Source organism: Melopsittacus undulatus, chromosome 5 (genome assembly GCF_012275295.1).
Source record: "Melopsittacus undulatus isolate bMelUnd1 chromosome 5, bMelUnd1.mat.Z, whole genome shotgun sequence".
Taxonomy (NCBI): Eukaryota; Metazoa; Chordata; class Aves; order Psittaciformes; family Psittaculidae; genus Melopsittacus; species Melopsittacus undulatus.
This window is the reverse complement of record NC_047531.1, coordinates 21,399,136-21,411,719: the sequence shown is the minus strand read 5'-3', so window position 1 is coordinate 21,411,719 and position 12,584 is coordinate 21,399,136. Positions and strand designations below refer to the sequence as shown.

The following is a 12,584-nucleotide window of genomic DNA, read 5'->3' as shown; positions in this document are numbered from 1 at the left end:
GAAAAATCGAGGAGTGAGCTAAACTCCTCCACAAAAGCCTTGTGGCACTACTGGCACTGCACTGGTGAGAACTCCCAGAGCAATCGCTTCAAACATCAAGAAGGAAAGCATAGGATGGATGAAAATAAGAGGAAACTGCCAAGTCAGGAATAGATTAAGCGGAAGATTGCACCTTGTTAAATGTAACTGTGCTGTTCAGTTTCACGTTCAAACTACCAGTATGGTGAATAGTCATTTTCATGTTTGTTTTTAGATCAGACTCTATCCACTCTTTTGATTCATCTCATCTTGTTTAGGTAAATAGACTTCCTGATTTACTAAAAGACATTCTTTCTAAGCCAGTCCCTAAATTACCTCCAGCACCTCAGAAATGTATTACACTTTTGTGAAGTTCTACCTTTAATTTCACCATCTTACATGTATTTGAGCTTTCTGAAACAATATAGTCTTTTTAATCTGTATACCCTAAAACTAACAGAATTACACTTGCAAACAGATGCTAGAGATCCCAGAACCAGCTGCAAGCCCTCAGTGGTATTCTGAGAAAGGAATCATGCTTTGTATGGGTTCAGCAAATCTGGGCTATATATCTAGGAGGAGCTTAATTCCTTCCTTTGATACTGTTTTTCACTGTTATAGTAACAAGCAAATCAGATAAAGTTAATAACAAACCAAAAAGCAAGACTGGCCTTTAGCCATGTTACTGCTCCACCTGCTCAGAGCCCAGCCAAGCTGTCAGTGCTCCAGATGTGCTGCATAGCTGGATATTAAAATTTAGCATCACTTCATTTCTGTTTCATTAAAGGGGAAAATGGTTACTGCCTGATCCTGACTATAGCAAAAGAACAGAAATGGAGGAGGACTGAGTTACCAGAATTTAATTTCACTGGAATGGCTGGACTTGAACAACGCTAATGGGTAGGGACAAATAGAGCTTTCCTCCCCTGTTATGCAGCAGGTATAGATGAAGTATTTACTGCACAACACAGACTCTTGTGGACCTAGACATTTTAGTTCAGAAATCATTTTAAATTGAAACCATGGTTTCCCTTTTAACTGGATTTTGACCCATTTAATGGAGGCTCAGAAATGCACTGCTCTGTCAGAGGGGGCAGAAACACGAGTCTGAGCCCTGTGTTAGGCCGACTACTGACCTCATCAATCCAGCTTTAAAAATGCATCTCACTGTTGAGACTGGATATCAACTAGAGCCAAATGTAGCAGTATTTCTAGAGTTATAGAATAGTTTGGGTTGGAAGGGACCTTTAAAGCTCCTCCAGTTCCAGCCCCCTGACACGGGCAGAGACACCTAGACGAGGTTGCTCCAAGCCCTGTCCAACCTGGCCTTGAACACTGCCAGGGATGTGGCAGCCACAGCTTCTCTGGACAACCTGTGCCAGGACCTCACCACCCTCACCATAAAAACCATTCTTCCTTATATCTAATCTACTTGACAATTGGCTTCGTGATTTTAGTGGTAGACATTAGTCGTGTATGAGACCGAGAGTGTGGGGAGTATGATAACACCTTTGGTGTACGCACAAGGCTGAGCAGCTGCATTGTCTCCTTATGCACTATTTGTGCACTTCTGTCCTATGCTACCACACACTGTGTTTAGAGTGGTCACTGCTAAAGCTGAAGTGTGAAGTGCTTTGGGTGATCAGAACACACAGTGAAAACAGTGATAACTGGTCCCTCCCCATACAAGGAGAAAGGCTCCTGTTCCTCCTGAAAACTTGCAGTTGACAAACAGGTTCAGTTCCCTGCAAGCTGAGAAGGAGCTGGGCATGATTTAAGTGAAGGAACTGAACCGCTGGATGCTGTGCCACACAGGATGACCTCAAGTGAAGGTACTGAGACACTGATCCCTGTGCCAGTGTTAAATATGTGGAATGACCTGGAAGAAGTGACAGGTGATCACTGTGGTGACCCTCTGCTGTGCAGAACAGAGGCACCCATCTGCCAGGTGCTTGTCTAGAGAGGTCTGTAGTCTGCTGTGGGCTCAAATTAGATATGTCATGGAAAGACTACCAAGGCTTGTCCAGACATCCCACTATTATCCCCTGCTGCTCTTTCATGTGGGCACCAATGATACTGAGGATAACCCGGGAACTATCAAATAAGATTTCAGCTCTGGGGATGGTGGTCAAGGGTCTGGGGGCCAAGGTAGCTTTTTCCTCAATCCTTCAGTTAAGTGACAAGAAGAAGAGTAGACAGATTCACCAAGTAAACAACCAGCTGTGTTGCTGGTGTTGGCAATAGGGTTTTGGTTTCTAGAATCATGGGACCTTGTTTAAAGATCAACAGCTGACTGGGAGAGACGGGATCCACCTCATCCAACAGGGCCCATGCATCTTTGCCAACAGACTGGCCAGACTGGTAAGGAGAGCTTTAAACTAAGAAAGGCAAGGAAGGGGAGTTATAGACACCACACACACATGGCAACACAAGGCTTGAGTCGGGATACCTCCAGCAAGTGCATGCAGCCAAGGAAGTGCCTACAGGACCTGTATATGGGGCATCCTCCTGCACCCCTCCTGGGAAACTGACACACCTGAATACCTGTCTGAAGTGCATGTATACCAATACACGGAGTATGGGAAACAGACAGGAAGAATTAGAGATCTATGTGCAGTTACTAGGCTTCAATCTCATTGCAGTTACAGAGACGTGGCAGGATAGGTCACATGCTTGGAATGATGTCATGAATGGTTACACACTTGTTAGGAAAGACAGGACAGGAAGGCAAGGTGATAGAGCTGACCTTCATGTGAGAACATCTGGAACATCTGGAGCTCTGGGCTGCTGGAATGATTAAGGGTGTGGAGCATCTCTCACATCAGGAAAGGCTGAGGGAGCTGGGTCTGCTCAGCCTAGAGAAGAGCAGGCTCAGGGGGATCTGATCAACAGATATAAGTTTCTGAAGGGAGGGTATCAAGAGGATGGGGCCAGACTCTTCTCAGTGATCCCAGGTGATAGCACAAGAGGCAACAGGCATAAAGTAAATCACAGGAAGTTCTACCTGAACACAAGGTAGAACTTCTGCACTGTGGGGATGACTGAGCATTGGAATAGGCTGCCCAGAGAGGTTGTGGTGTCTCCTTCCCTGGAGATACTCAAGAGCCATTTGGATGCAATCCTGAGCAATGTGCTCCAGGTGACCCTGCTTGGGCAGGGAGGTTGGACTAGATGATCCCTGATGGTCCCTTCCAATCTCAACCATGCTGTGATACTGTGATAATTACCAGCAGGAGGGTAGCCAGACAATGTGCCAAAGAAAGGTGGAAATACATAATAGAAAATTTATTTTAGGAAGACACTTGGAAAGAAAAGTATTTTTTCTTTGTATACACAAAATGGAAGAGGTTTTTAACAAAGCACACATTTCACACGTTTGCTGAAAGACGTAGCCAAAGAAGTGCCTGAAAACAGAAGTGAAACAAGATTGTAGCTTTTAAGACAACATCAACTGACATGATTGTTGCTCTGATTATCTGTTCACACACCAAAGTACTCCTGTCACACTTGTAGAGGTGTGTGTCAATGCGCCACCCTGTACTGGCTTTAATCTTCATGCAGTCCGCAGTTGGCTTAATTTTCTTGGAAACTAAGAGAAATGAAACTAGAAACAAATTTCACCAGTTTTAAGGCATGAGCTGTATTACTTGCCACTTTGTGCCGCTTTGCATTTTGTGAATAGAGTCCCCATGGAAAGGTTTTTGTGGTAAATTAAAATGCTCTTTATCAGCAGTTAGTTTAGATATCTGATATTTCAGTAACCTCAATGCAGGCAGACACAGGCACACAGGGAGTCTTGGACTTGCAGGAAAACATCCACAGGGGTGATGCCTGTGCCCATTGGCTTCTCCTAGCGACTCACTGATGAGCAATCAAGAATCCTTCCCTTAAACAGCCAAAGTGGTGGCTGCTTATCTCGTCTCCCAGATGGGCTGAGCAAGGAATGACACCAGAACAAATTCACAGGCAGGCTTTGAAGCCTTCATGGAGGCTTCAGCTTAGATTTCAACACACTCCATAACATCTTCATGTGGTTTTCATGTAAACCATGGGAGAATCTTTACACACAGGATAAGCATAGGAAAGGTGGTGTAAAATGTGCCCAACACAATTGGTTCATGTCAAAATCTCATTTTGTGCAGGGTCTACCATGATAATCCCTGTCCTAGAGACCACAAACACATAAACGTGGGAGATTATGTTGTTCTCTAGTTATGACAAATGAGATTGACAAAGAAAGACTTAATTGTAAGCTACATTTCCACAATGGAACAGAGGACATTTTCAAGCAAAAAAAGGTGCTTTTTCTTTTTTTTGTAGCGATCTCATCAGGGAAAGGAATTCTTTGCTTGGAAATTATGGAAAAAACCCCACTTGAATTGCAAAAAACAAGAATATCCTCCTGTCAGGTGAATGTCACTCTTGGCTTACTCCACTGCTTACTGCCGACTCCTTTCCTCTCACAAGACGTCAAGAATTAATGAGACAGAAGTAGAAATAAGGGAGAAGATAAAAGCTTAATCCACTCTTTATATTTTCAAGTTTTACAGTTTACAGGTGTAATTTTAAATATCACTATGAGGACAGAAATTATTTAAACCTCTCAACTATCACAGTCACAGGCTCTCAAAAATTTTGAAGGCCTGATATAGATAAAGCTTCATGCTGCTAACCCACAGGGCAGACCAGCTGTAACCTAGGGCCATGTTTAGGGTAAAGCAATTAAGACACAACTGAAATTCTCCTTCATAGTGACACTGAAAACAAAGCGGATGTGTGATATGAACACACATCACGCTGTCTGTGGCTCTGCATGACATAGTTTTGAATGAAATAAATTATTAAAAAATTAATGTACCTTCATTACTTATTCTTCAGCTGCTCTGCATCCCTTCTTGTAATTAAGAGCATTGGCTAGGCTATACCCTGTGATTAAAACAGTGCACCAACTGTGCTTCTAAAGAATGCGTAATTTTTTTGCAGTGCTGATTCTGTTTTGTTCAATAGTGACACTTAACTGACTAAACTTATTACAATTCCTTTTCCACCACAACTTTTTAACTTAAATTGTAAACAACAATATCCTATTTGAGACCCTGGATGTACTGATCAGAATAGATTTTTGGCACACCCTTTGTATAAGGAAATGCTGAAGTTGTGTTTTTTGCCATTCTTGAATGACAGTGTTATTGATGAAACAAAGCTTGTAAGGCAAACACGTGAGTCTGTGGCTCTGTGCTTAACAGGTTAACTTCCAACTTCAGTCATGCACAGTGTATAAAACAGGTCTCTGAAAAAAAATGCACTTACCTGGTATGTAAACAGCACTTCACTTGGTGATTTACCCAGTTTTCCGTTGATGTTAACTTCAATTTGACCTTGTTTTGGTTTGTTCATTGGTCCAACTTGACATACAATCCTAGTGAGAAAGAATGCAAGTTTATCTGCTAGAAGTAACAGCTGCAATACCAATGCAATGTATGTGACCTACCACACACGCTGACAGAAAAACACTAACCTTGCCTTATCCTACACCACGTCCTTGAGTGCTGCTTCACATTCCCAGCAGAAACACCCAAGAATAGTTTACTCATCTGTCTAAAGGTAAGTAAAATTCAAACCTGAGCACTGTATACAACAGCTACTTTAGCAATCTGTTAGTAGAGGTCCCCTCTACAGAACATTCCAATTCAGCCCACAGGTCAGAGAACTGCTCCAGCCCTACACAAGGGTTTTACTGGACCTTGTGATATTAAGAAATACAAAGAACTCCCTTGCTGTAAGAGTCGGGTTGTCAGCTATCTTATAACTTTGTCTTTTTTAACTGCTGACACTTTTGTTGCGCATCCTGCTGTCTTTCATCTTTAAACTACTGTATTTTCACACCTCAGATCAAATTCCCTTTATAATTACTGTTCTCTGGGAATAAAACCTCAGATAACCCACACAAAATCAGAGGTCAAGGACCACTGGCCAAGAAAACCCTGCCTCAGCTAGCGTTGCTGCAGAATGATAGCTAGGATGTTTACATTTTTATTTCAAACAGGTAATCCGCAGAATACAGGTAGAAAAATGCAATACAGATTCAGCATACTTGAAAACCGTGACAAATGCTTAATGGAGAGCTGATAATACAGTTAGATAAGATGGTATATAATGTTTTCCGCCTGCACAGGCAGTTTCACCCAAGGATCACTGCTCATTTCCGTTGTGTTTTCCCTGCAGGATTATTGCTGTTTTTCCTTAAGCAGTGCACAACTACTTAAAAAAGAAAAACTCAAATAGAAAAACCCAAACAAAACAAACCCACCAAACCCCCTAAATTACTGGGTATAATGTACTTAAATCGGGACTTATGATAAAAGGATTGTAAAGTCCCTCTGCAGATCACTCCAGACTTTTCTGCCTGGGTACTGGCAAATGGACAAAATTCTTTAAATTCTTGCGTGTCCTGGCATGTGTATGGCTGCCTGAGTCTGTTCCTCATCATCCTTCTACTGTATTCTTGGAAGTTGTATCTTCTTGTCAGGCAGAAACAGGAAATGGTGCCTTTGGATGAATTTTTACCATATGTCAAGCTAGGGAAAGCAGCCGGGGGCCAGGGCCGGGAGGTGTGGGGGAGAAACGCCGTAGCATGGCCAGCAGGGATTTTAGCTGAGAAAAGTTCCCTCCCCTCCCCAGCATTGGCATTGCCTCCCTTCCCCCACATTACAAATGGAAAACTACAAAGAATGAGAACATGACTTCTTGAAGGCCAACGATTAAATCATCGCAGAGCCAGAAAGCAGCCTTAAGTGCCTTAAATCTCGCCGCCTTCCTGCCCCTGGGAGCAACTGTCTCCTAAAACTGACTAGCTTTTTACTGCAGAAGGATCGGGGAGTAAGACAAGGCACTTATTAATTTTGTTTAAAATTCAATTAAATAAAAGAAGGTAATAATAAAAGAATGTAGGAAGATAAAGAAAGAAAATCGTAGATATCTATTTGGAGATTTTGAGTAAGTTCTTTTTCAAGGCTTCCCTAATGGAGAACATCCTTCAAATCCTCCTAATTTGTTGATAAATGACATTATGCAAGTTGCATTTGTTCGCGCCCATTACCACTCTGGCAGAGCTCAGGAAACCAGTAATGTTGCTATGATACAAGGAACCAGTCATTTCACTTCTGGCTCCTTTCCATGTATTTAAAAATATCAAAAAGCTTTAGAAAAAGCCAAGAGGCTGGGGAAATACTTGTAAGGCTATGCTGCAATTCAGTGCAGCTTTTGCAAACACTGAAAATAGGGAACGGGAAAAGATGACTGTATACAATTTGGGAATTTTGTAGATGGTGATGTACATGTAAACACACAAGTGACAGCAATGGATTTGGGAAGCAGTAGGATATAAACAGCTATATACACATTCTTAAGTCCTAGGAGCCTGGGAAGCTTCTAAATGGCTGACCCATAAACTGACTAAAGCTAAACAATTTTCAAGAACTAAAAAAACACTTAGGTATGTTCAAAATCCCTTTTGAAACATGCCACAGAAGTAGCGAAAGAGTTACTGGAATACACATTAACTGGAGAGAAAGAAAGACAAGGTTCCAATTGAAGCTGTAAATATCAAAAGCCAATGAAAAATCACACTGCTTAAAATATGCTATTAATACTACTACTGAACCTTTGTGCTAGGTTTTTTATTAGCTAATGTCAAAAGGGTATTTTGCTCTTGAAATTAGATGCTCAAGATAATCTGTAGGAAACACCTAGAAGAATTTAGGCACTTTATTTTAATTTTTGGCACTGCTTAAGAGTGTGACAGGTTACCTGCAAAGCATCTACCAATCTGCTTAGGCCATCCAACATCCACGGGCTTGTTGGCTCTGGGATGAAACCTCAGCCATCTAAAGCTAAAGCTATACCTATACCTAAAGCCAGGCTCCTTCCCTGCCCTCAGGAAAGAAGCTTTGTGGCTAGACTAAACCATAAACATTTAAACTTCCTCTTGCTTTGCCTACTTTCCCATAAATCTTTCGTGCTTGGTCACACTGTGGTTCAGATTTACCAAAGATTTTAATGACTAGATGTACACCTACATTGCCTTGCACTTAAAAACAAGAAAATAGTCTCGAGATCTCTGCAGTTATAGTTTATGAAAGCTTTTCAAATAAGGGAAAAAATTCAATCAATCAGAAGCAGGACTGCAGTACACTATTGTAAATTTGCTGCTGTATTTGCATATATAACAATTTTAAATAAAGATTCAAATGTCACTATGAAATATTGCAGGTACATCACACTAGTTCTTCTATTGATAACCTTTTATAATCACAGGAAGATCATCTTCTGAAAATGCATACATATTCCTTTTTTCTTCTAAAATCTTATGAAAAGTATCCAGCAATTACCTTGTGGAGACAGAGTAGAACTCCTCTTTGAAAACACATTCCTCGTCTGCCACTGTTATATTTTTTACATCTTCTGCTGTTATTCCCAAATTAGATCCCATTATGGTCAAAAGAATTCCACCATTTAGTGGCCCAGTTTTTGGTTCAATCTGTGTTTGCATGAGAAAATGTTAAAAAAAAGCAAAATTAAATACTTCACTGACCATGTTGCTCTTCTTTATTTTGTAAAGCTACTTTAAGTTACACACATTTCAAAAGATGTTTCTTGTAGGACCCATACAAAACCATGCTATTTAACTTGTTAATATTAATTATTTGCCTATTAGCTTAGAACCAGTATCATCAGCTGGAGACTTTGTCTCCTGTGCCACACACACTGTTACATACAAAACTCTTGCTTGGTGTTTACTCTAAGTTTGCATCCTCCAGTAATGCACTGTGATTTTGAAAAGCAAATGGATCAGGTTCCTCTTGTAATGATCCCATGGAGCTTTTCCAGCATTTTTTGCCATGATTTTCTCCCCTTAGGTTCACATCAGAACAGTGTACCTTCCTAACACACAGTGCTGCCTCACATAGTGTCTTCAAAGGTTCCTGTAGTACCCTGATCTCCCTTATTGCATCAAATGGTAGGATGCTGCAGTACATGGGCTGATGCTAATTAATCAACTTGCAATTAAATAGAAGGCTGAGAAAATCCTGCAGTTGCAGTGGACTTCTCAGGTTGAAATATGACCCAAACAGGCGCTTGAATTCTGAATATTTGTTGGGAGACTCACCTGTTTCCTACGTAACATTTGCAGCACCTCCAGCAAGACCTCAGGTTTTCAGCTTTGAAGGGCTGCAAGTTTACCATCAAGGATGGTATCAAGAAGGATGCAGAGTCCCATAGGCAGTAATTGGAAGCCAAACAAATGCAGCTGCTGAAAATCTGGACTTAAATGTCTGCTCCACCAAAACCTGAGCTTCTTAGATCTAAGCAAGTCTGAGCACAGGGACATGGCTGCTGCTGCCTAGCCCAGCTCCAGAATCACTTGCTCTGTTTTCACACTGGTTCAGCTTCTTGAAACTTCTGCCTGCTGGCCATCCCTTTGCACTCAACCATAAGTAAACTAGCTGAAAAATGACTCAATGGCTTGTGTAAGTTTCCAAATATTTTGTTCAAATCTGAGGCTAACAAAAGCTTTGCAAAAAAACAATATTTAAGTATTTAATCCACAATTGTGTACACACAGTACCCCAGGTGAAAACACTTGTATCTTTTCTTTATTTTCCTTTTTCTGTCCACTCAAATAGTCTATATCTGAGCACAGGTTATCACACAGGTATTCTTCTCCGCACTTCCTGTTGAGATTTTAGGGTGTTTGCCTGCCTTGGCAGACTTCAGTTGTTTGCTTACCATTTCTTAGACACAACATCACGGCCAACCTCCTCCGGCATCCTGCTCGTCTGCCTGTAGCCAGGCTGCACCCCTAACTGCACAGCCTCAGGAGATTCTGCATCTCTTATCAGTTTGAGCCACAGGTTTGAGAACTAAACAGTTCCTACTGAGTGAAACATCCCTGTTATGATTCTCAACCTCTGCTGTACTCAACGTCTGTGATAGCCTGGGGTATGTTCTCATCAAACAGTGTGTCTGAAGTTCAAAGGACTGATACCACTGTTGCAGCAATTTAGATTTGTTCAGTGGAAGTACATGTCATGCTTTACTTGACAATTATGCCCAGGAAAACAGCCTTTGCTTGTTGTTGGTAAGGACAAGGACTTATTACTTCTTCCTTAGGCTACTGGTTCACAAATGTGGACAACACCCTTCCCTCACCCTGAGTGAATGCTTGAATGACACAGTAAGTCAGGGGTGCTTCTTTGGTTTCTCTGACTCCTTACAACTCCTCAACTTCTACAGCCTTGGGTTTGATTCTGGTGTGGACTGGAAAATATCACTGACACCTGGAAAACACTTTGTGAGCCAGAAACAACCTGCTCCCTTATTAAACACTATTTAAAAGTCTAGTTTGAAGCCTGTTAATGAGCCTGCTAAGTGCTTATAGTTCCAGGAGCAGTAAACCTCTCTTATACACTTATTTCAGGTAGAAAGAACTCCAGGAGATACAAAAAATCCAGGCTGATTCCCAAGAATCAAGTGCCACGTTTAAGCTCACACTGCTAGCCTGGCTTCTGGCACACTGAGGACAAGGCTTGAAAAACAAGGAGTCTCAAAGACTCCATTCAGTCTCTTATTTTGAGTCTTTACAAATCTCTCTCACACATCACTACTGGCATTATTCCCTTGCAGCTATTGCAGAAGCTTACTTAACACCCTAAGAAAAAAGACCTGCCTTTCAGTATGAGCTTGCTTGGAAGCTTTCTTCTGAAAAGTAATACAGTGGTAGGGAGAGAAAAAAGCAATCTTACACGAGTGATTTCTGGATGAGGGCACGTGTCCGTGGGAGGAGCGTGACAGAGTTTTTCATACACGCACTTGCTGGGCTTGCCATCTTCTTCACACCAGACACACTTATAGTCGCGATGGGCCGCAAGGCATAAGCTGCAGTCGCTTCGTCCATAAGAGCAGTTGTACAGAGTCACTGAAATATGAGCAGTAAATGCACTTAAGACAGTTTCCTCTGGTTTAAGGATGCTCAGTGTGTTATATGAAGGAAAACTAATCTTATGTACAAAGTTCAGTGGAGCCATGTGAAGAATATGCACACTCTGTACTTAACCCATGAACAATGCTGAGCAAAAACTATATTCTTCCCTGCATGCAAAAGCCTGAAATCTATCTATGTGCAGAGGGATGAAAAAACTATCAAGTAAAACCCAAATGCATTTTTGTCACTCAGCCACTGTCAAAACATTTAAGCACAAAGTCCTTTATTTGACTATCCTCAATGAAACTGCCTATACAACTTTTCAAAGCCTGGTTCAAACAAACAGGTCTTCCTAGCATACCAGGAGTCAGATGTGTAAGGGTATAAACTCTGCACGGGTGTCAATAGGAACAGACATCAGCTGGCATGGGACCTCTGCCAGTCACTTATTTAAAGGAAAAGAGCTGCCTTTGTGGGCCGTTTCCAGGATATTTGGGCCTTTCCAAAATCATCACTAAAGCTTGAACTGAATAGAAAGTTAACGCTTAATGAAGTGTTACCCTTTGTTCAAGTTAATACCTCTTAATTTCTCCATTCTTTTCTATTTTCTTCCTTTTGTTTTCTCTTTTGTCTTGAGTTGCCATCCTGATGTATGCCTTCTTCCTTCTGTAGTGGGGTTTAATTCTAGGTTTTTTGAGTTAAGAAATCAGGCCTGACAGTCTTACTGATGAATCATGCACCAACTGTCCCAGACACTAAGCTTGTTTTGGCCCACATCAATCTGTAGCATGATGCACAGTCACTGAACAAAATTAATCTGCCTAAATAGATGCAAAGCTGAGACATAGCTGGGTGGCTCAGCACCATACGGAAAGCCTGGGCTTGCAATAAAACATTTGGAGATGCACTTGAGAGCTAGCCCAGGAGAAAACAGACTGAAAAGATGCTGCCCATTTCTCTAGGGGAAGCATGCACGTTGCAAAGATTAACCAGTGTATGAGTGCTGTGCTCCCCTGGGAAGGGAAGCTGATTATTGTAAATTGTAAAGTATTGTGCCTCTTCCCTTCATCCCTGCTTCTATCCACTCTTTACTCTCTTTTTCTTTCCTGGCCATACAGCCTCTCCGTCTTTGCCACTGAGGCTCTAGCACCTGTTGAGCCTTCTGTAAATCAACTTAACTTACCAGAACAGCGGAAAATTATCCAGGTTTCCTCCTGTGCTCTTTCAAGAGTTAAATGTGTTCACAGATGGGAGTGGGGAGTGCAAGACAGAGACTCAACATCTCCCCTTTCCAGTAGTGATGAGCTGCTTTATGTGCTCATTAAGTCTCACTAAATGGTACCCTTACTGACATTGGGTTTTTTCAAAGGAGAGTCATCCTTAAACATGCAGGAAGTAAAGCGAAGTAAACAGATGTGGGCAAAACAGACTAGGATAAATTCCTTTGAGATTACATATGGTAAAGGCTATTAAAAAAATGGTCACTTAAAGAAAGCTTTTATTCTCAGAGGAGCAGGACTCTAGGGGTGACACTGGTGAAACCACTCTCCAGTCACTAACGTTTCAATGCACTTAGTATCTT

The 12,584-nt window shown here is 41.6% G+C and overlaps 1 protein-coding gene across 2 annotated transcripts in view; it reads right to left on the bottom strand.

The window, feature by feature from the left end:
• The window catches only part of PLXNB2 (plexin B2), a 252,062-nt gene that overhangs the window by 41,146 nt on the left and 198,332 nt on the right, over positions 1 to 12,584 (bottom strand). For both annotated transcript variants that reach the window (XM_005146097.3, XM_031046334.2), the window contains exons 16-18: positions 10,824 to 10,996; positions 8,409 to 8,557; positions 5,329 to 5,437 (exon numbers count right to left, since the gene is read on the bottom strand). In XM_005146097.3, the coding sequence (XP_005146154.2) occupies positions 5,329 to 5,437; positions 8,409 to 8,557; positions 10,824 to 10,996 (431 nt within the window). The remainder of the gene's footprint in view (positions 1 to 5,328; positions 5,438 to 8,408; positions 8,558 to 10,823; positions 10,997 to 12,584) is intronic.